The 24,452-nt window shown below is 50.9% G+C and overlaps 1 protein-coding gene across 2 annotated transcripts in view; it reads right to left on the bottom strand.

Annotated features, from left to right (window-relative positions):
• LOC115092775 (disintegrin and metalloproteinase domain-containing protein 9-like) overlaps positions 1-24,452 on the bottom strand; it is a 1,307,906-nt gene that overhangs the window by 906,655 nt on the left and 376,799 nt on the right. For both annotated transcript variants that reach the window (XM_029604079.1, XM_029604080.1), the window contains exon 8: positions 7,341-7,409. In XM_029604079.1, the coding sequence (XP_029459939.1) occupies positions 7,341-7,409 (69 nt within the window). The remainder of the gene's footprint in view (positions 1-7,340; positions 7,410-24,452) is intronic.

Below are 24,452 nucleotides of genomic sequence, written 5' to 3'. Positions count from 1 at the left end.
TCGTGGTGGATCGCAGAAGGACGAGTCGGTGAATATCAATGGCGCCGTGAATTTCGGGAGGCTCGACTCTGTAATCTGGTAAGGTAGCACAGCTACAGAGGAGGCAGGATAGGCATGTCTGGCGTTTCCCACATTATTTTGTGGTGGCTCAGAACCCCACACCAGTGTCGGTGGGGAATGCCTCAGCGCCTCGGGTGCAAAGGAGCACATGACTCATGAACCCGGGCCCGCTTCGCAACTGGCTCAATGTATCCCTTGGAGCTCAGCCCGGTCATTCTCCAGCACCGAGTAGCTGCAACCAATGTGTGGAACAGTGGTGGTGGCAGTGGCGATGTCTCCCTCGGCGTTCGGCCCGGTCATTCTCCAGCACCAAGTAAGATAGCACCGATGTCCTGAATTGCGTTGGTGGTGGACGGTCACCGTGCCGGTGACGATGATTGCCATGGTACTCGGCCCGGTCTTTCCCCAGCACCGAGGTGGATGCCCTCGCTGTCTTGGATGGTGAGTGGTGACAGACTGTCAGCAAGCCTGCACTGCTCCTGGCACTGTCTAGTGCCCTAGGATGATTCGGGCCTTTGGTTAAGAACCCGAAATATGTAGCATTTTGTTTAGATGAGGGCATTGCATCTAGGTGCTACGGAAGTATTAACAGTATGAAGTTAGCAAGTAGCACATTTAAGACTAATTGGAGAAAATTATTTTTCACTCAACACACAATAAAGCTCTGGAATTTGTTGCCAGAGGATGTTGTTAGTGCAGTTAGTGTAGCTGGGTTCAAAAAATGTTTGGATAAGTTCTTGGAGGAGAAGTCCATTAATGGCTATTAATCAATTTTACTTAGGGAATAGCCACTGCTATTAATTGCATCAGTAGCATGGGATCTTCTTAGTGTTTGGGTAATTGCCAGGTTCTTGTGGCCTGGTTTTGGCCTCTGTTGGAAATAGGATGCTGGGCTTGATGGACCCTTGGTCTGACCCAGCATGGCAATTTCGTATGTTCTTATGTATCGATGGCGGCATTGAAGGCGGCCTCAAGGGTATCGTCGAAAGCATTGATGGAAACGTCGATGACACGGGCTGAACACCGATAACATTAATGGAAGCACTGATGACATCTGCGTAGGTATCGATGGAATCGATGTAGCATCGAAAAATCAAAGAGTCATCGATGGCATCGATAGATTTGATGATGGCATCGATGAATCGACACTGCCATTGATGGCATCGATGGCACAGATGTGAGCATCAATGTAATTCATGGAGAGATCAGTGTAATGGATGTAAACATCGATGGCACTGACAGAATCGATGCAGGGATTGATGGCGTCAATGAATCAAAGGGGGGGGGGCATCGATGGCATCGATGGAGGCAGGACGGCATGGAAGGAGGCACCGACGGTATCGATGTGGGCATCGACCGCAATGAAGGTACCAAAGGAATCGATGGAAGCATGGATTCATCAGCGGCCCTGGCGGCAACGGTAACCGTGGACATCCTTATTCCACTAACCCTAATAACCAGGTGGAGGATCGCAGGAGGACACTTGCAGGCTTTGTGGGGCTAACTGAGGATGAAAATATAGGTAGAGGGAAGGCCACAATTTGGTTGGTAGGCCAGGTAAACCGTTAGTGAGGTGACAGGAACCGACTGAAAAACAGGGCATAGTACTCACCGAGCGTCAATTAAATGTAAGCAAAGGGAGAACCCGTGTAGGGGAAATTTATTTGTGAAGTTAAACTTCAAGTGTATCCATGAGAAAAGGTTGTGAGAATTTCTCACAGAGCTCCTGACCGCGATGCTAAGTGCAGTGTGGAAAAAAGAAGACTGAAGGGAGACACCTGTGAACACAGGGATAATTGCATGCTGGGCATCCTCAGTGCACTCAGTGTGCCAGTGTCAGTTAAAGCTTTCTAGAAACTTTGACAGAAAAGTTTTCCGTGACAGGGCTCTGTCCACTGATGTCACCCATATGTGAGGACTGTTAGTTGCGGTCAAGCAAACACCCACACAAACACACTCCTTCCTTCTTAAAGTGTGTCTCCTCTCCCATATTCTAATCTCCACCTTTATCTTAAACTTCAAAGAAGGTCGTTTATTATGCCATCTCGACATTGGCAGAGTGCTGCCCAGGTATCTGGAACTTACACAAGACCTACGAAAGACGGACCATCTGTTCGTCCTGTACAGCGGGAAGAAGCAAGGTGAAGCGGCCTCGCGGCCCACCATCGCCCGCTGGATTAAAGAAGTGCGACACTCATGGCACCTTCCGTACCCTTCTGGGTACTTGAGCATTAGACTTGTCCGCCAGTAAATCCATGGCCGGAATCCCCCAATGATCGACAATCATCTGGAAAGCTGTGGGGGACAGCTGCCACTCTCCTGGATTCAGGCTTTCTCTGCTGAGGAAGTCTGCTGTGGTATTGTCCTTCCCGGCAATGTGGACGGCGGAGATGTCTTGCAGATTCGCCTCTGCCCAAACCATCAGCGGGGCGATCTCCAGAGATACTTGTCGGCTTCTGGTTCCGCCCTGCCGGTTGATGTAGGCCACCGTGGTGGCGTTGTCGGACATCACTCTGACCGCTCTGTGCCGTAGTCTGTGAGCGAATCGAAGGCATGCCAAGTGGACTGCCCGGGCCTCCAGGCGATTGATGTTCCACGTTGACTCCTCTCTGTTCCATCGCCCTTGCGCGGTGAGTTCTTCGCAATGTGCTCCCCAGCCGCTCAGGCTGGCATCCGTGGTGAGCAAGGTCCACATGTGCAAGGACATCTGTGACCCCCTGCTCAGGTGGTTGGACTGCAACCACCACCGCAGCTGGGTCCGAACTCTGGCCGGTAGAGGAAGATGCTTGGAATAGTCCCGTCGACGGGGGCTCCAGCGGGAGAGCAGGGAATGCTGCAGAGGTCTCATATGGGCCCGCGCCCAGGGCACCACTTCCAGGGTGGATGCCATGAGACCCAGGACCTCATGTAATCCCAAGCCATGGGCCGACTGGCTCCCATCAGATACTGGAGACGTTGCCGAAGCTTCAACTGTCTCTTGGTCGTAAGACTGACAGTGTTCGCCCGGGTGTCGAACTGTACTCCCAGATACTCTATGGATTGGGAAGGCTGCAGACAGCTCTTGCTGAGGTTGATCACCCAGCCCAAGCTTTCCAGAAGGGCGATCACTCTGTCGGTAGTCCGCAGACTCTCCTCTCGTGATTTCGCCCTGATCAGCCAGTCGTCTAGGTAGGGATGGACTAGAATCCCTTCCCGTCTGAGTGCCGCCGCTACCACTACCACCACCTTGGTGAATGTTCGTGGCGACGTTGCCAACCCGAAGGGCAGAGCCCGAAACTGGAAGTGGCGGCCTAGGACCTTGAAGCGTAGGTAGCGCTGATGATCCGGATGGATCGGGATATGCAGGTATGCCTCTGACAGGTCCAATGCCGTGAGGAATTCCCCTGGTTGTACTGCGGCCTTGACGGAGCGTAGAGTTTCCATGCGAAACCGCGGGACGCGTAATTAGTGATTGACGGACTTTAGGTCCAGGACAGGCCGAAAGGTACCCCCTTTCTTGGGTACCATGAAATAGATGGAATAATGACCAGAATTCACTTCCCAGGCAGGTACTGGGATGATGGCTTTCAAGGACAGGAGCCTCGCCAGTGTAGCTTCCAATGCTGCCTTCTTGTGCGTGGGACAGGACGATTCCACAAACTTGTCCGGCGGGAGACGATGAAAATCCAGGTAATATCCCTCTCGGATCACGGCGAGGATCCACTGGTCCGACGTAATCTCGACCCACCTGGGGTAGAAGAGGGCTAACCTGCCCCCGATGGCTTCGTCCCCCAGATGAGTCGACGCATCCTCATTGGGAGGAGCGGCCGGGACCCGAGCCTGGGCCCGCTCCCCTCCGACGCTGCTTGGCCCGAAAGGACTGATTCCTGGCCGGAGGACGTGGCGCCTGGTAGCGACCCCTGTAAGGAACAAAGCGCTGTGATCCCCTGCCCCTGGAGGGCCTTGGAAAGGCGCGCTGGCCCCTTCGGAACCGATCTTCAGGCAATCTGGGCACTGGAGAGGTGCCCCATGCACTGGCCAGTTTGTCAAGGTCGCTGCCAAAGAGAAAGGAGCCTTTAAAGGGCAATCTAGTGAGGCGTGTTTTGGAAGGCGCATCCGCTGACCATTTTCGGATCCAGAGCTGCCTCCTGGCGGCCATGGAGGATGAAATCCCTTTAGCTGTTGTGCGGACCAAGTCTGATGCCGCATCTGTAAGAAAGGAAAGAGCGGGTTCCATGTCCGCCGCTGGAGCGTTGTTCCGAACCTGTGACAAACAGGCACGTGTCACCACCGTGCAGCAGGTGGCGATCCGCAAAGATAGAGCTGCCACCTCAAAGGTCTGTCGCAGAATGGCGTCCAGTCGCCGGTCATGAGGCTCCCTGAGGGCTGTCCCCCCTTCCACGGGAATGGTAGTGTGCTTGACCACAGCGCTAATCAAGGCGTCCACCTGAGGGCACGCCAGCAGCTCCTGTATAGCCGGTGCCAATGGGTACATGCCCCTTAGCGCCCGACCCCCTTTGAAGGCAGCCGCTGGTGCCGCCCATTCCAAATCGATCAGTTGTTGTGCCGCATGTAAGAAAGGAAAATGGCGGGCTGTAGGACGAAGACCTTCCAGCAGGGGTTTCTGCACCGGGGGCACCGAAGCGCTGGGACCAGTAATATCCAATTCCGCCAGGCACCGAGACACCAGGTCGGAGAGATCCTCTTTAGGGAAGAACCGCCTCATGGTTCTATATGGCTCAGTCCCTGGAGGAAGGTCCCCCTCGTCTGGGAGCTCGGATTCGTCCGGCGAGACCTCCTGGTCCGACTGATCCAGACTGTCCAGCGGCGGGAAGTCCCGCTCGCGATACGGGCGTGATGGCCCAGGAACCGGATCTGCAGGAACCACCACCGCAGCAGCAGGCACAGCAGGCGCAGCAGGCGCAGCCACCGCAGGAATGACAGGAACAGCCGGAACCGCCGGGCCAGGCTGGGCAGCCGTTTGCATCTGTACAAAAGCATGAATTCCCTTAAAGAGATCCACCCAGGAAATCGAAGCAGCCTCTAATCGCCGGGGTACAAGCTCCCCCGGGATTCCGGATTGGTCGAGACTGCCCCCTAACTCCGGGGTAGCCCCTTGGGAACTGTCCACAAACCGTGGCTGGTCCAGACCCGAGGGTCGCATGGCCTCCTCACATTGGGCACAAAGCGAGTCTGGCTCATCACTGCGCGTGGCCCGAAGCTGGCATGCAGAGCAGAGGCCAAGGGCTGCAATGCCCGAGGTAGGGGGCGCCGGCGCCGCAGACTCCGCTGCGTCCCGCTCCATCGAGTGATAGGCGCTCAATAAGAAAAAGCGGCAGCAAGCGGTGCTCAATACAACAGGCGCTCAATAATCCTATGCGGCAGCAAAAGGCGCTTAATACAACAGGCGCTCAATAATCCTATGCGGCAGCAAAAGGCGCTTAATACAACAGGCGCTCAATAAACCTATGCGGCAGCAAAAGGCGCTTAATACAACAGGCGCTCAATAAGAATATGCGGCAGCAAGAGGCGCTTAATACAACAGGCGCGCAATAAGCCTATGCGACAGCAAAAGGCGCTTAATACAACAGGCGCTCAATAATAACATGCGGCAGCAAGAGGCACTTAATACAACAGGCGCTCAATAAACCTATGCGGCAGCAAAAGGCGCTTAATACAACAGGCGCTCAATAAAAACATGCGGCAGCAAGAGGCGCTTGATACAACAGGCGCTCAATAATAATATGCGGTTAGCGCTAGACGCACAGTGTGCGGGCAATAGGCTCTCAGTCATAGGCGGGCAGCCATACACGCTCAATATGTATTCAAGAGGCTTTCAGCAATAGGTGGCCAGCAATATATGCTCAATATGCATTCAATAGGCTTTCAGCAATAGGCGGTCAGCAGTATACGCTCAATATGCATTCAATAGGCTTTCAGCAATAGGCGGTCAGCAGTATACGCTCAATATGCATTCAATAGGCTTTCAGCAATAGGCGGTCAGCAGTATACGCTCAATATGCATTCAATAGGCGTTCAGCAATAGGCGGCCAGCAATATACGCTCAATATGCAGTCAATAGGCTGTCAGCAATAGGCGGGCAGCAGTATACGCTCAATATGCAGTCAATAGGCTTTCAGCAATAGGCGGCCAGCAGTATACGCACAGTGGCATGCAATAGGCACACAATAAGCCAGAAACTCAAAAGGAGGAGGAAAAGCCGCGCCTATTACGGGCGCGGAGTACCTGAACCAGGCCCAAGATGGCGTCCTCCACAGCGTGCCACGCCGCCGATCCTCTGTGCATCGGAGACCCGTAGGAAGAGCGGTGCACCTTACCAGCATCGGCGCTTCTCGGCTGGAACACAAGCGGTCTCCGGCTGCGGGGGAAGGGAGCACCTCGCCACCGCGATTGAGGATATGCACCCGCTACCTCGTCCACGCTGGGACCGAGGGCCTCGTAGGCTACACCCGAACGTCGTCCGGGGGCTATGTCACTGCCGCGGCTCGGCAGGACCGAGGACTTTCCCACCGGGGGAGCACGGCAATCACCCCGGGAGCTTGCTGGGGGAGGAACCCGAGGGTATCTACCGCAGGAGCGCGGGGCTCTAAGCCTGAACAGGCAATAAACAACAAAGTAGAATCTGAAATGAGAAGAAAGAGAAAAAAAATCAAAGTAGTCTTGGAAGCACGCTCGACTAGCGTGCAGGCACTCCAAACTGCTTTGGAGACGGAAATTACTGAGTCGCTGCGCTTCCTGTGGGGCTATATACACCCCCGTACTGACGTCAGATCCGTCTCCAACTGCTAGCACGCGGATACTATCCCATTCGTACTGAGTCCATCTGGCTACACGCCAGGAAAACTTACACTTTTCTTTTTTTTTTTTTGTTAGTAGCACAGGGACCACTGATTGAGGGCTGCAGGGGCAGTGATCAAAAAGATACCAAGAGAAAAAAATACCAAAAGGCAGAAAAGAGAGAAAGACTACACAGCCATGCAGAAGCTTGGACGAAAGAAGTCTAAGGAGGCATGTGGGAATTCCCATGCATGCTCAGTAAAGTAAAATCGCTAATGAGCTCAGAGAGAGGAGTTCGTTTAGTGCTGTCAGATGATGTCACCCACATGTCATGGTTATTTCAGGCCTGCCTGTCAAAGAAGAATATGTATATTTATTTGCTGCCAAATGTATGCAGCCTTTACAAAATTACCCCGAAAAGGTTTAGACAAAGAGGTCTATCAAAGTAATTTGTACTGATTATGCCTACACGTTGACAAATTTATAACAAAATTATGGCTTACGTATTCATAATCCATAATCATATAAACTTCAATGTATCGTCTTGTTGCTAGGAGAATATTCCATGATCGCTTAAAAAAATCAGATAAGAAACAAGGTTGTTTAATATAGATCCTTTTTAAATTGCTACAAATATTTATTGAACATTTTAATTACTAAACATTGCAACAACAAATTCTAACCATTTGTAAATAGTATCATCACTGGATCTACTGAATGCTACATAATACAAGATGTGACTTTCCAATAGTATATTCTATTTGTGAGATAAGCAAATTCAAAAGGGAACATTACTTTAACTATATATGAAAATATGAAAAACTGTGCCTAGCATAGTTTGGTGTTTTAACTTAAAAGATTTTATTACTTGTGACTAAATAAAACATCCACCATTAGTTCGGTAACGGAGCTCAACCACAATGATCATTTTTTCTAAAACAGTATTTAAACAAAATATGGTTATAATTGAATGAACTGAGGAAGGATGGCAAAGGGCTATTAAAGAATAGAGTCTCATCTTTGGCAAGGATTCAGGCTGGATGGATGGATGACAACAGGATGAGACCCCGGTGATGTTTTCCTACTATTTAATTGCCAATGATAGTATTTTCTCCTTGGGCCATTGTCACTCTCCCTCCGGTCTGTGGACTCTCGACTCCATCTTGAAGGGTCCCCTCTTAAAGGAGTTTTTCCTAGACATTCGAAAAACTCAACTGGAAGTTATATACAATTTCTTTTTACAAGTCCTCAGAGAGGGTTTGAACCATCCCCAGCCTGCTTGGAAAACAAATGCCTTCCCCACTGAGCTAGCAGCTTGATCAACAAAGGCTGGCTTCAAAAGTTCACCTTTAAATCTTTAACTTTGTTTTTCTGTCTTCAGAGACATCCACAAGAAAAACCAAAACTAAATCTCCATATGTTATCACAAATTCAAAAGTCTGGCCCAATGGGCCTAACTGCCACCTCCCACCGTATCTCTGGGATATTCAGCACGACCCAATATATACAACCACCCGCTGGCAGTTTTCCTGAAAATGTCCTTTAAGTAGATAAATCCAAACAACAAAAAGTCTTTATCCAACAGCTCACCTTATTTGAAATCACAATGGCCGTCCTTGTTCCCACAGTAGCGGGAGCATCCAGATTCCAAATCTTTCAGAGCAACCAGTAGCAAGGTCCTTCTTCCTCAGTCCCCAGCAGGAGACTGAGACTGCTCTGCTATGGAGTCCTTTTTATACTCGGTAAACTCCTCCTCCTCTAGTAAGGGATTAGCCCTGGGGTCCCGTGCAGGCGCTCTCCAAGGAACGGGGAAACTACCGGGGACCTGTCGGGATCTAGGTGGGATCCGTTGGTGAAAGTTAGTTAGGATTATCCCCACTATCCCCCATGGGAGGCTCATCGGCCACCTCCCCGGAGGCCTGCCCTTCCCCGTCCCCGAACACAGACCCCCTGCCACCACCGCCCCCTCCTGATCAGGAGGTGGGTGAGCCTTCACCTCCACAGTCACCCCTGGCCAAGAAGCCCCCACCGAGCTTGTCATCACCACCCCGGATCCCCCTTCCATTCCAACAGAGGGGGACTGCTCGGTGGGCCAGGCAGAGGAACCTCCAGCTGTGGTGGTGGTCATGCCCCCCTCAGCTCCCCGAACCCCCCCTCCCTGCCCTGACTATGCAGGGGTCGAGTCCGGCCAGCCTTCCACCTCCGGAAGGGGCCCCATCTCCGCAGAGTCCTGACCGGGCCACAGAGCCCTCCGGCCTGCCCCTGAAGGAGCTGCTGTCGGGGATCCTTCATCCTTCCTCTCCCCCTCTCTCTGACCTGGAAGAAGGGGAGGTCCTCTCCCTTCCTCCTCCTTCCCCTTCTCCCCCTTCGGAGAGGGTTGCTATCTGCCCTGCTCCTTCTGTTCTGCCCCTATCCCCCAGACCCCTCTTTCCTGTCCCCCCCATGTCCCAAGAACCCCTGTCCATCCCTCTCCTCCCATCTCCCCTCTCCCTCCCACCCCTCTCCTTTCTCCCCTCCCCTCTCTCCTTTCATTCGTTCACCCTCTCACCCTGCCCCAGGTGGCCCGGCACCCAGAAGAGCGGGCCAGAGCTCTGTGGGGGGTGGGAGGGAGGGAGGAATCACTGGAGGGGCTTTTGATCACGGAGAGCCCGCTCCGATGAGCGCGGGAAAAGGTCCCAGTCCCCCCCTGGGCCGGGGCCTGGGGATTCAGTGAGGAGTAGGGGGAGAGGGGCGAGAGTGTGTGGGCGAGTTGCCGAGGAAAGAGGGTCGCACGTTGGCACGAGACTTGTAGGCCTCTCGGCCTCATGGAGGATCTTCACTCATGGCTCAGTCGGGAGGGGGACATGAAGTGGGTGGTGGCGGCGTCACACATGAGCCATCTCCCTCCCCGGCGAGGAGAGCAACATCATCGGTCATGAGGAAACGTGCGCGTTCCAGCCGGCTCTGTGACGGGGCCAGTTGTGCGCGTACCCGAAACTCCCCTCTTGACAGAGAATGGCTTTAACGTTCTGCACCCTTAACACCAATGGCTGCCAGACCGGGTTCCATGGACACTGGGTACTTTCCACCCTCAAGCGCGGAGGGTACTCTGTGACTTTTTTACAGGAGACCCATACCACTCCGGATGCCGAAGCGGCCTGGCGTCTGGAATGGGACGGCGAGATGGCCTTCAGTCACGACTCGAGAGTGGCTGGCAGGGTGGCCATCTTGATTTCGCAGGTCTCACAAACGGAGGTGCTGAGTGTCGATGCCTTCGTGCCGGGCAGGATGCTGCACGTGAGGCTGTGGGTTGAGGGCTGCATGGTGAATTGTGTCAACGTGTAGGCTCCTTGCCCCGCGGCCGAGCAGGTAGTCTTCTTTTGCCAGTTGTCTGATCTCCTGGACTCACTGGATCCTGACAAGGAAGTGGTGCTCAGGGGTGACTTCAACCTCACCCTCAGCCCGCTCGATTGTGGGGGGGCTCACGAGTAAAGGGCCTCGCAGGCAGACGTTCTTCAGGCAGCCATCCTGCAGAGCGATCTGGTGGACATCTGGAGTGAACAGCACCAGACGCCCGCTCCGGCTTTACATGGCTATGGGTGGAGGGGGAATGTGTGTGTCGCTCCTGCATCTATCGGTGGTATCTGTCCTGTTGGCTGATGCACTGGGCCACAGGGTGCATGGTGGAGCCGGCTGCCCTCTCAGACCACCACCAAGTAATCCTGAGGGTCGGCTCAGCCCAACGCAGCCCAGGTCAACCCACTGGCACTTCAACAACTCGCTCCTGGCGGATGAGGAGTTGGTGGCGGTGGTGCAGGAGTTCTGGGTAGACTGGCACCGCCGGGAGGTGGACTTCCCTTCCCTCACTCAGTGGTGGGACATGGGCAAAATCCGCCTCCAGGTTCTCTGTCAAGAAAGCAGAGTTGCTTACCTGTAACAAGTGTTCTCACAGGACAGCAGGATGTTAGTCCTCACATATTGGTGACAACATCAGGATGGAGCCCAGTCACGGAACAATTTTGTCAAAGTTTCCAAAACTTTGACTGGCACCTACTGGGTATGCCCAGCACAGCACCAACCCTGCATCCAGCAGGGGTCCCCCTTCAGTCTTGTCTTATAGTAAAAAGTACATGCGAAAAAGAAAATAAGAAACGTAAGCGAACCCAACACCGTGGGGTGGCGGATGGGTTTCGTGAGGACTAACATCCTGCTGTCCTGTGAGAACACCTGTTACAGGTAAGCAACTCTGCTTTCTCACAGGACAAGCAGGATGGTAGTCCTCACATATGGGTGAGTACCGAGCTGAGGATGCCCGAGCAATGCACCAAATGTACCCAAAGACGTGCAACAGGCACAACAATTGGGTGACATTTTGTAGAGGGCATCTTGAACCCTATCGGGTTGGAGGAAGGATGTTGGTACTTCAGTTCGCAAATAAGTTGCGTAGCACAGACTGGCCAAAGATGGAATCTTGTCTTCTAGCCTTGTCTAAACAATAATGGGCTGTGAAAATGTGGAAAGAGCTCCAGGTAGCAGCCTTACAGATGTCAGCAAGTGGCACCAAGCGTAGGTGCACTACTGATGTTGCCATGGCGTTGATAGAGTGTGCCTTGACATGGTCTTGAAGCGGAATGCCTGCCTGCTGATAGCAAAACAAAATACAGTCTGCTAACCAGGAGGAGAGTATGCTTACCCACAGGTTTACCCAATTTGTGGAACCGAAGGAAACAAACAATTGAGTGGACTTTCTGTGGGCAGCTGTACGGTCTAGATAAAAAGCTAGAGCACGTTTACAGTCAAGGGTATGCAGAGCCTGTTCTCCTGGATTTGAATAGGGCCTGGGAAAGAAAGTGAGTAGTATAATGGATTGATTAATATGAAACTCCGATACTACCTTAGGCAGAAACTTAGGGTGAAGGTGGAATACTACCCTATCATGCAGAAGTTTAGTGTAAGGCGGGTAGGTGACTAAGGCCTGTAACTCACCTGTAACAGGTGCGAGCAGAAGTGATCGCTAAAAAAAAAATCACTTTCCAAGTGAGATAGCAGAGATCACAGGATTTGAGAGGCTCAAATGGAGGTTTCATGAGCTGCCTCAAAACCATGTTGAGGTCCCAAGAAGGGGCTGGAGGGCACCGTGGAAGTTTAAGATGGAGCAAGCCCTTCAAAAAGCATGTTACAAGAGGTTGTACTGAAATGGGTACATCCCTGACTCCTTTATGGAAGGCGTCTACCGCACTGACATGTACCCTGATAGAAGAAGTTTTGAGGCCTGACTCTGATAGGTGCCAGAGATAGTCCAGAAACTTCGGTGTGGAACAAATGAAGGGATTGATGGACATGGAAGTACACCACACCGTAAACCTGTCCATTTATAATAATTAGACTGCCTTGTGGAAGGCTTTCATGAAGCTACTAGGACACGGAAAACCGGCTCTGAAAGGTTAAGAGGTTGAAGTATTAACCTATCAACATCCAGGCAGTCAGAGACAGAGCCTGGAGGTTGGGGTGACGAAGGCAGCCATTGGTCTGAGTGATCAGAAACGGGTCCTTCCCCAGAGGAATGTGCCGGTGCACTGATAGGTCTTCGAGGATTGGAAACCAGACCTGGCATGGCCAATGAGAGGCTTTGAGAATCTTAGTCCCTTGTCCCTTCGCAACTTCACGAGAGTTTTCACAATGAGTGGAAGTAGAGGGTACGCATAAAGGAGACCGCTGGCCCACAAGAGGGAGAAAGCGTCTCTTGGCTGAAAGTATTGGCTGCGCGTGAGTGAGCAGGTTGCCTACTTTGCGGTTGTGGATCGACGCAAAGAGGTCTTTGTGAGGATAACCCCAATGTTGGAATAGAGAGTCCGCTACAGTGGGGTTGAGGGATCACTCGTGCGGTTGAAAAGTGCGACTCAGCTTGTCTGCCAACACATTGTCCACTCCTGGCAAGTAGGTAGCTTTGAGGTACATCGAGTGAGAAAAGGACCGTCCCCAAGGTAGGTGGAGGGACCGGGGCACGGCCTGGGACTGCAACATCCTGGGACGAATCATTGGTCCAGGGATCATAAGGCTCATCACCAGCTCCCATATGTTCATCTCACCAGCTCCCATATGTTCATCAGAAGGGATTAACGGTGTTATTCCGGAAGGCCCAGGTCTAGGCATTGATGACTTCAGAATTGGAATAGAAGCCATCAAAGGCATCGATGGGGGCATTGAAGGCATGGGGGGAGTCATCGTAGGCATTGATGGAGGCACCAATGGAATCGGTGACATCGATGGATGTGTCGGTGGCAGCACTCCGGAGGGTGAAATGGAGATCGGTGTTTCTTCTTCTTCTTCCAATGACAACGATTTATGGTTATTGATGTTTGGGTGGATCGTTGGGCACTGTGGTAGCTGACCACGCTCACGGGGGGTAGTCCCATGAGGGACCACAGTGTCAAGCTAGACTCTGGACACACAAACACAGATTTGAATCTTTTATTAAACAGTTTTGGAAGCCACCAGAGGTGGTAGTAGAGAGTAGTGGATGTTTAGCCCGGCTGGACAGGTCCCCCACAGAACGCTGGAATAGTGAGCCCTCTGCTAGGCAGTGCTGTAATGGAAAGAGACTGAGAGTTATGAGTAGACAATAAGCAGCATTCAGAGTCCCAGGTAGAATTAGAAGAAGCTCTGAGACAGGGAGAGCAGGTCCTCGAGGAGCGAGTACCTAATCCCTTAGAGCAGAGAGACTCAGTTGTATAGTACTCACATAGTAGTAACATTGATTCCACTAGACGAGAGGTCTGGCACCGGAACAGAGGGCAGGCCCTCGAGGAGCGAGTACCTGGTTCCAGTGAAACAGTACTGTGGAATAGATGGTAGTTGTACTCACAGATGGAAACTGTTAGTGAAGTCTTCCAAGTAGAAAGGTTTGAAGATGCAGACAGCGACTCAGGGAACATGGGCTCTCGAGGAGCGAGTATCGGTTTCCTGATAGCACCTGAAAGAAGCAGAAGAGGCCCCCGAGGAGCGGGTACCAAGTTAGCAACCCCTAAGGGTATAAGAGTTCCAGATAGCACTGAAGTGGCAGAGCAGCTTCAGTACGGAGAGTGAATCCCATCCATAGAGTTACTGTTGCTAACTCGATGAGCAAGCAAATACTGTAGGCTTAAATATCCAAGCAGCATGACGTCATATCAGGGGGACGCCCCCGAGGTTCGCGCCAACATGAAAATAAAGATGAGGGCGGTGTGCGTGCGCAACCTAAGGTACCTTGGAGGAGCATGGCAGGTAGCAGCACCAAAGCCGGTCCGGGAACGCCGGAAAGGACAGCAAACAGATGCCGCGGCAGCCAGTAGTCCGAGGTGAGTGGAAGGAGCCGCAAGTAGTGAGAGGTAGGCGGGGCGAAGCCGTCGAAGACCGACGGTCGCAACACAAGGGTATTGGTGAGGGAAGGAATCGGGGCCATCGGTTCCCTCAGATTCACCGGTGGAAGGGCACCGATTAATGCATCCATTCTTGCCAATAGTGGTGCAAGCGCCATGTGTATCAGATCCGTGGCTGGAGTAGGAACTGGCACCGGCATCGATAGAGGTTTCAACCCCTGGACTGCTTTTCCGATGGCCTCTTATATCATCCGATCCAATTCATCATGGAAACCTGGAGCATGGATACCCGGTTCCAGAGTAGGAGGCAGTACTGGCATAGCCATATTGTCCACCGGTGAAAGTGGAATCGTGGCTCCCGGCACCTGTCCAGGTGGGGAACGCCTCGGTGACCCAGAGACAGAGGAGGATGGGGCCTTTTCTGTACGGGACTTATTTGTCGATGACTCAGACGATGTTGATGTCGAAGGCTTGCCTGTATCGGTGGCCTGAGCTTTTCGATGGTGGTGTCAATGTTTTTCTCGCTGTTCTCCTTGGTCTGTATCCTGAGGAGGAACAGAGGGGGTCTACACTCACGGAATCATTGAAGCCAGTCTGGCAGCAGCAGTTTCTCGGTGCTGGCGCGAGGCAGTTGGCACTGGTTCAGACGACGTCAAAGCTATTGATGGCACCGGGGTTTTTGGCCTAAAGAGAAGTTCCATCTTTTCCAGCCGAGCCTTGTGACCTTTTGGTGTCATTTGGGCACATTTGGTGCAAGTAAGGACATCATGGTTGTACCCCAAAAACACATCATGCAGACCTTGTGAGAGTCAGTGATGGACATTGTCCGAGTGCAGTCGGGGCACCGACAGAAACCCAACGCCATTGTCTCGACAAAATTTAGCCGCGGTGCGGTCAATGGCCGGTAGGCTGCAAGGGAAAAACTCAACAGGAATCGACCGCAAGCAGGTAAAAAACTTACCATTTGACCGCGGAGCAAAGATATCGATAAGGAGATCCCTGTGGGGTAAAAAGTTTTGAAATATTTCGGTAAATTTCCGTGAGGAAAAAATTCCTGTCAGGAGCTCCTTAACTCGTGTGGCTACTGCTGCGCGGAAAAAAGAAGACTGAAGGGGGACACCCTGCTGGATGCAGGGTTAGTGCTGTGCTGGGCATGCCCAGTAGATGCCAGTCAAAGTTCTGGAAACTTTGACAAAAGTGTTCCGTGATTGGGCTCTATCCTGATGATGTCACCCATATGTGAGGACTACCATCCTGCTTGTCCTGTGATAATGCGCCAAAGGCATGAACGCTGAGCAGCGCCTGATTGCTCCAGCGCCTCTTCGGGGGGGGGGGGGGTGTGATGGAGTTGGAGGAGCGCCTTCGGCGACATCCAGGGACCAGGAGGCGAGCCGGCTGTGCTTCTCAAGTACGAGGAGAAGAAGCTGGCCCTGCACCACCTCGAAGAGCGGCGAGGACGCGGGGCCCATGTGAGGTCACGCATCCAGATCCTGGAGGAGATGGATCGTGGCACACCCTTCTTCTACAGGCTGGAGAGGAGGCGGGGCAACTGGAAGCAGATAGCGTGCCTGCTGGCTGCCGAAGGGACCCCCTTCGCTGAGCTGGGTAATATCAGGTGCGGAGGTCGGCAATTTTCTACGCGGCTCTTTTCTCGCCGGACCCGGTCTATCCAAACACCTGTCAAACCCTTGTGGGAGGGGACTGCTGGTGGTAAGCGAGGTCAGCCGTGCCTGGCTCAACCTGCCCTTGGGCCTAGGAGACCTCGGCTAGGCTCTGGGCTCGATGCCAAAAGGGAAGTCCCCGGGCATCGATGGGCTCACCACCGAGTTCGTCTCTTTCTTTTTTGATGCCCTAGAGCTCGACCTCCTACGGGTCCTAAACGAAGCCCTCAAGACGGGGTGCCTGCCCCTCTCCTGCAGGCACATGGTGCTAACCCTCCTTCCCAAGGTGGGGGACCTACGCTGCCTTAGGAACTGGCACCCCGTCTCTCTGCTCTGCACAGATTATAAGATCTTGGCCAAAGTGCTCTCCCTGCGGCTGGCTTCCGTGCTGGCGGAGGTGGTCCACTCCGACCAGACCTACACGATCCCCGGATGCACCATTTTTTATAATATTTTTTCTGGTCCAGGATCTCATCCATCAGGCCGGTAGGGTCCGGTCTGTCGGCAGCCTTTTTGTCCCTCGATCAGGAGAAGGCCTTCGACAGGGTGGATCACAGCTATCTCATGGGTACTTTGCAGGTGTTCAGTTTCATTTCATTTCATTATTCATTTAATAAAATTTATTAATCGCCTAGGCCTAACACTGTTAGGCCTAGGCGATATACAAAGTACTTGGTTTCATGGGGCACCTCTGCCTCTTGTACTCGAGGGCAGAGTGCCTCGTGAAAATCAACTGGTCCCTGACGGTGCCTCTGGCATTTGGATGTGGGGTGCATCAAGGGTGCTACCTCTCAGGTCAGCTGTACGCCAATGTTCCCTCTAAGCTGTGCACGTGTGCGCATGCACATGGCCCGTGAAGGCCGCGCACATGGTACAAAGTTTAGCACATAGAGTTTTTAACCCAAGTGAATTTAGGCCACATACCCTGTCCGGTCCCGGGTCCCACTCTGTAGCCCGACGGTCCGGCTTTGACATCATGCATGTAGGAAGGTTCATTGGTTAAGAGTTAGTTAAAAGAACCTAGGATACATGCATTTACGCATACACAAGGCTGCGGGCCATGTAAGATGCCACCGAAAAAACCGTTGGGGAGAACAGAGAAATAATTGTGACAGAATCGCAGTAACAAGTGGTGTTGGAGTGACGCTTTTATGCAGTCAGAGACACAGTAGTTGTGAGTTGCGATGGTATTAAATGAACAAGAGATGGTGTTAGATGGGGGCTTTTTTTTTCAAAATCATTTTTTATTAAAGAAACGCGTGAATACAATCACAGCAGCCTCAGAAAGAGGTGAACAGTGTAAACCTAAAGCAGGTACAAAATATAAACATGGCACAAAAACTGTTGTGCAAAAAACAATGTAAGTGCTGCAACTGCACGCACCCCCCCCCCCCCCATTTTTCAAATTGTATACACCCCCATCACTCAACCTACACGCCAAACAACCCCAGTCACACACAAGCATCAATCCTTACAACCCCCCTATGGTTTCCCCCCCCCCCCCCCAAGGGGATGGTGCATTGAGAGCAGACAGCGAATGAACAAAGTATTCAAAAGAGAGATATGTTCCAGTCCAGGTGAACGCTATGGCGCTGTCAGTTGAAATGTCACGATCATCTCCACATGGGACTATATCCAGTATTTAAGAGTTGAGTTTGGATATCCAGAGGTAATAGAGCAAAACAGGCAGCCCAGTAGGCACAGTAGGAAGTGTCCAAAGTGCGCCCCTTCGAAAGAGCATCCAAGTGTTCCAGTTGCATGGAGGACGCAAGTCTATAATACCAGGCTTGCAAAGTGGGTTGTGTCGTGGCTCAATCCAGCAGGCTAACAGGATTACGGTATGACCAAATCGATCAGCAGCAGCAGTGTAGGAGGACATGTTGCCTCGCAGCCAGACAACAGCAGTCTGCCTGACCGTAAGATAGTGGAAGTGAGGCAGCAGGCCACATGGGCAAGGACACCGTCCCAGAACGTCTGAAGAGTCGGGCACTGAAACAGCCTGTGAGCCAGCGTGCCAAGTGCGCCACCACATTTAACGCACTGGGGGGAAGATAGGTGGCCCATACTGTAGATGGGGGCTTTTTAAAAAAAAAGGGGGACAATAAAGAGTGGTAAGTAGTTTGGCAATTGAGAGTTTGCTGGTTGGGATAACGATTGATTCAATAATTTATTTTCAGGTCTGAGAAAGTAGCTGAGCACATAATGACATGTCCGAACATAAGATGCGAGAAAAACATATGACTTAGGGATGTGCAGAGGGTACGGATTTGTCTGATTCGGTATTTGTAGGTAGGTAAATATGTTGTATTCGTTCAAGGTGCCACCGATCCGTTGATACATTGCATTCGTTTTCCAGTCCCATTAAAGTCAATGGGGGAAGTATTTGCAGCCTATTTTTGGCTGCACAATTGGGGTTTTCTTATCAATTTTGATGAAACTTCTGGGGAGCAATCATCAGAACAAGAAAAGAGCTCCAAGGTACTTAGACTGTGGCAAAGTGGCACCAAAGTGGCATGAATAGCCTAAGGTACTTTAAAGGGGCAAAGGGGTACCAGGAGTGGCAAGAGTGCTTTAACAGAGGTGCAAAGCAGCAGCGAGAGTGTCAAAAACACACCACAGCTTCAAAAGAGAGCACAGATAACAGATGCATGAACCCTTGCAGGCAGTACGACAGGCAAAGCTGCAAGACAAGTGGCATCAACATCCTACAGCACAATGAAGGGTGAACATAGCAAGCAGAAAGACTAGCACCAACACACTGAGGAACCATGACAGTGGCAAGAACACTACAAGGAGTTGAGTGAGTCATCTGGTGTATGGCAGCAAGGCAGATTGGAAGAGGGTAGATACAGGCTGGCTACACCTGGGGAGAGTTCCCTTTCCTTTGCGCAGGAAAGGGTTCCCTAGAATGGATTCGCCCCTAGAGTGGGGTGTTTCCATTGGCGTCTAGTGAGCTCTCGCTGGTTTTTTAAAATCTGGTGGAGTTAGCAGATATACAAATGAGAGTTTTCAAGGCCGAGACGGAGGAGGGTGCACGTGAACAGCGGTTCAACATGGGTCAGAGGGTAGATATAGGCTGGCTATACCCAGGGAGAGTTCTCTTTCCTTTGAGCTGGGAAGGGCTCCCCAGAATGGGTTGGCCCCTAGAGTGGAGCATGAGCCTTCAAAGCGTGGCGACCTGGAGCAGGGTGCCATGTGAACAGCGGTTCAACATGGGTCAACAGGTACTAAGAGATAGGCTGCAACACTGGGGAGAGTTCCCTTTCCTTTGAGCAGGAAAGGGCTCCCCGGAATGGGTTGGCCCCTAGAGTGTATAATGGTACCAATTGTTAGGATTTAAGCATTTGATAACAGATCATGACTACATAAGCAAGATGGAGGAAGTTCTCTTCACTGCCATGAAACTAAAGAAAATTGTTTGTTTTATTTAAGGATCCATGCAGTGAAGGATTACTAGTTTGAATTGCCAGAGACTGAGGTTTCCCTTTGCAATGAGGTTTCAGCCGTTAGGACTGGACATAAGGCCTGGACGGACAGGTACAGCAATTGAGGACAGAGGTCAAACCCTTGTAGGGACATAAGGCCTGGACAGACAGGCACAGCATTGGAGGACAGAGGTCAAGCCCACTTAGGGACATAAGGCCTGGATGGACAGGCACAGCATTGGAGGACAGAGGTCAAACCCACCTGGGGACAAAAGGCCTGGACGGATAGGCACAGCAATCGAGGTCAAATCCTTGTAGAGACATAACCCCTGGATGAACAGGCACAGCAATCGAGGACAAAGGTCAAATCCTTGTAGGGACATAAGGCCTGTTATTGATCTGCTCCGCCAGAGGAGAGGAGCTAGCAATCTGTTAGCGATCACCTCGCCAGGAGGGCGGAGTTAGCAATCTGTTGTAGATCTGCTCCTCCAGAGGGGAGGAATTAGCTATCTGTTATGGATTAGACTGTGGAGATAGCAATCTGTTAGAGATCTGCTCCCCAGAGAGGAGAAGTAGCAATCTGTTCAATGCTGCTCCCTCAAGGGGAGGAGCTAGCAATCTGTAATACTCTGTAGACAGAGTTAATGATGATGTGTTGTGGATTGGCTCCCACAGAGTGGCAGTCTGTATGATACCGCTCTAGTAGTATAAGGAAACAACACGTAATGGAAATTGGTGAATCCCTGGGCTGATGGCAGATGACAGCGCCCCCAGGAGGATATCCAGAGAGGGACCACTGGCTAGGCTGGAGTATGGAGACAAACGCAGATAGTTCTTTATTAAACAGGAAGTAGAACCACCAGATGTGGCAGTAGTGAGCTGATGTGCCCAGCGGGCTGAAATCCTTCAGATACTGGAATTGCGATCTCTGGGTTGCAGAGCCGTAGAGAGAGACTAGAAGTAGTGAGTAGACAGGATATGCTGGATACATAACCAGTGGAGATGGAACACTCACAATTGTAGATATCTGTAATAGCTTCTATGCAGCAGAGAGTCTTCAGTATATTCAGGAACAGGAGCCATAGGAGGGTTCTGGTTCTTGTATGCAGTCTGAAATAAGAACTCACAATATCTGTGTATGAGATGGCTTCGGAAATAGAAGAAAGTCTTTGAGAGTTTTAGGAACATAGGCCCTCGTGGATTGAGTACCAGTTCCTATCTGCAATCTGTAATAGTACTCACAAGATATAAGTATGCAATAGCTTCTGAGATAAGAGAGAGTCTGTGAAGGTTTTAGGAACATGGGCCCTCATGGAGCGAGTACCGGTTCCTATCTGCAATATGGAATAATAACTCATGATCTCCGTACCTGCGATAACGTCTTAGACAGAAGGGAGTCTTCAGAGATTAGGAACATAGGCCCTCGTGGAGCGAGTACCGATTCCGAGCGAGTACCGATTCCTATCTGCAATAGAATTCACAGTGTTCACGTCTGCGATCGCTTCCAGACAGTGAGGAGTCTTCTGAGCATTCAGGGACGTAGGCCCTCGAGGAGTGAGTACCGGATCCCCATCTTAGCAATCTGAAATCAAGAAGAGAGAGCAGGGCCCCCGAGGACCAGGCAGCCCTAGGTAAGTTTGCAGAGCAGAGCAGCGGAGAAAGAATTCCCCTTGCTAACATCGATTCATAGTTGCAAGCAAAGACCTTTTAAGTTGGATGCCCCCGAGATTCGCCGCCCTTGCCAGTACAACTCTGGAGCGCGGCGCGCCCTTACGTCATCAGGAACATGAGGATCAGCAGCGTCAGGCCAGCCAGGGATTCCGGGATGAAGTGGCGAGGAGAAGCTGCGGCAGTATCTGTCCGGTCAGACCCGAAGGGAGCTGCCACAATGGTAGAGAGGGTAGAGCGAGGGCGAGAACAGGCATGAACGCAACAGTACCCCCCTTCAAAGGGCGGTCTCCTCTTCGGGTACCAGGTTAAGTACAAAAGATGCGCAAGGTGGAACTGATGAAGCATCTATTTATCCAATAGGTGTGAGGCTCCCAAAATGATTACGGGGCCGAAGCCCATTCAGGCATACAAAACTTAGCCTCTGTACAAACATCCAGGGTCTCTAATTCTTGAATTCCAATTCGTATATTCACAATGACAGATGGATGTTGAGATTTGAAGAATCTAGCAGAGTGTATAATGAAGTCAGCAGCAATGAGAGGGCTGCAGTGGACATCATTGAGGTTTCAGTGGAAGTGGTGATGTAGAAACTGGTCCAAAGTCCACTTCTGAGTAGCTCTTCCGCAGGATGCTGGAAGAGAGATGATGGCAATACCAGCAAAACGATCAGGCTAATGGATGGAGATATCTTCATCCCCGGAATCAACAGTGCTGTAAACCTCCAGCACGACTTCCGAGTAGTCCCAGCGTAAAGTTGATAGTCAGAGATATCTTTTTCTTCGGACTCAAAAGTGCCATAGGTCTCCAGGCATGACTTCCGAGTAATCCAAAAATAAAGTTGATAGTCAGAGATATCTTCTTCTTCGGAATCAACAGTGCCATAGGTTTCCGGGCACGACTTCCGAGTAATCCAAAAATAAAGTTGATAGAGATATCTTCTTCTTCGGAATCAATAGTGCCATAGATTTCCGGGCACGACTTCCAAATGGGCAAAATGTAGGATGGATAGAGACATGTTCTTCCTCGGAATCAACAGTGCCATAGGTTTCCAGGCACAACTTCCAAGTGAACCAAATGCGAAAGCTGGTAGCAAGAGATATCTTCTTCTTCGGAACTGATGGTAGCACCAGCAGACAACCAGGCTGGTAGTTAGAGATATCGTCATCTTCGGAATCAACAGTGCTGTAGTTCTTCAGCACGACTTCCGAGTAGATAGATCGTAGCAGATATCTCGAATTTGTAGTCCAGGAAGACATTAAAGAAGTAGAGCACCACCTAGCTGTGGCATGCATAGCAACCGCTATGAATAACAGCAAGTAATAGAAAAACTGCTGGTGATGATAATAAGATCCTCAAAAGAAGTGGTGGTGAAAAGAATCGTCCAAGGCCCACTTCAAATTGGATGCAATAGTGGATCGTCAATTTTGGTGAATGGACTCAGGTATTTCACAAGATGAATGAGATTAAAGTTGCCTCCTGCCCCTGAGTCCTTCAGGGCAAAGGTTTGAACCATCACTGGTTCAGGGATCACAGAGACTGGATGAGAGAGTGGAGGATATATTGCTGTATAGCCCAAGAACAGTTCTCCTGCGGGACTCAGGCTTGTCCGTTTCCCGGATGAATAGGGCAAGCAGAAACATCATGGCCTGGCTGACCGCAGTACATGCACAGGCCATTCTTCCTCCTAAATCTTCTCTCTTTAGAGGTCAAGTGACCGTGACCAGGTTCCTTCGGTTCCTTCTTCTCCACAGCAGGAGGTGCTGTACCCCCTCGTAGTGCAGGAGCACTGGTATGTTTCAACCCAGGTAACACCTTAGGCCGGAGTTCCTTCACCTTGTCTCGGAGTCGCCAGTCAATCCGAGTGCTAAGGCTATTAATTCTTCCAGTGAGTCAGGTGTCTGACGAGCAGCCAGCTCGTCCTTTATGTGGGTGCCAGGCCTCTGCAAAAGAGTGTCTTCAGACATCTGGGGTCCCAGCGAAGTTCCGCTGCAAGAGTTTTAAATTCTATGGCAAATTCTTTTAGAGATCTGTTGCCTTGCTTCAAGTCCACCAAAGCAAATCTAGCAACATACATATGAGCAGGGTCATCAAAAACAGATTTAAACAAGTCCATAAATCCTTCTATGTCCTCAAAATAGAGTCCTTGTGTTCCCACAAGGTAGATGCCCACGATAAGGCTCTCCTATCCAAATAGACAGAAAAATAGTTGGTCCTTAGAGAGGCCTGTGGGAAACAATGAAGGTTGTAAAGTGAAATGTAAGCTGCACTGGTTCAAGAAGCCCCAAGTCTTCTGGAGTTCTCCGGAGAATCGAATAGGCGCTGCCAGTGGAACAGCTGTCTTTAAAGTTACCTCTGGTAACTGACCTCTTGATTAGAAGCTGTGCCTTGTGCCTTCTGTGTGTGAAGCTGGGGAAAAGCTGCAGTAAATTTCTCCAAAGTTTCTTGCTGTTCTGAGATGCGTTGAGCCAGGCCCGGAATAGCCTGCAAGGCAGAAAGGTGAGCCGAGTCCATGGGCTACAGACATCAAATACCTTTTTTTTTTTTTAATTTAAATTCTTTTCATATACCGATGCTCAAGACTAGTGTCTTATCGTACCGATTTACATTGAAACAAGGGGTAACCAATTAACTAGGAAGATAAAGTTACAATGAACAGGGGTTTACAGAGTGGGAGAGTTGAGATCAAAAGCATATGATTAACATATCAAAGTGAAGCATAACAAAGTTTAAATATAACAAAGTTTAACATAGGGATTCGAATGTGGCAAGCTTTGACATAGCTTAATCTTTAGGTCTATAAACTGCAGGCATGAAGGTGGGAGAAGGTGGGGCGGATCTGTGAAAATGATGTGCAGGGCTGTGCTGTTAGAAGGGTGTCCATCAAGGGAAGGCTTGAGTGAACAGCCACGTTTTTAGTTTCTTTCTGAATGAAAATGGGCATTGTTCTAGCCAGAGTTCCGGGGGAAGAAGGTTCCAATGATACGGTCCGGCTGTGGACAAGGTTCATTTCTGGATGGAAGTGTGACTAGAGGCTTTGTTAGGGGGGGCTTGGAGCATTCCTTTGTAAGCCGATCTGATCGGTCTTGTGGAAACGTGAAGTTCGAGTGGTATTTTGAGTTGTAGAGTAGATCGGTGATAGATGTTTTTGTGGATGGTGGATAAGGTCTTAAACATTATTCTGTGGTTGATCGGTAGCCAGTGTAGGTTTTTTAGGATTGGTGTGATGTGGTCCTTGCGCCGAGAGTTAGTGAGGATCCTTGCTGCGGCATTTTGAAGCATCTGAAGTGGTTTCGTGGAGGCGGCTGGAAGGCCAAGGAGGAGCGCGTTACAGTAGTTGATCTTTGAAAATAGTATGGCTTGTAGTACTGACCGGTAGTCTTGAAAGTGAAGGAGAGGTTTTAGTTTTTTCAGGACGTGAAGCTTATGGAAGCATTCCTTGGTGGTGGTGTTGATGAATTTTTTGAGGTTCATTCTGGTGTCAAGTGTGGCTCCTAGATCTCTCACATGGTTCACAAATGGTG

The sequence above is a fragment of the Rhinatrema bivittatum genome, chromosome 5 (assembly GCF_901001135.1).
Source record: "Rhinatrema bivittatum chromosome 5, aRhiBiv1.1, whole genome shotgun sequence".
Classification (NCBI taxonomy): Eukaryota; Metazoa; Chordata; class Amphibia; order Gymnophiona; family Rhinatrematidae; genus Rhinatrema; species Rhinatrema bivittatum.
The sequence above is the reverse complement of the archived record's forward strand: the minus strand, read 5'-3'. Positions and strand labels throughout refer to the sequence as shown.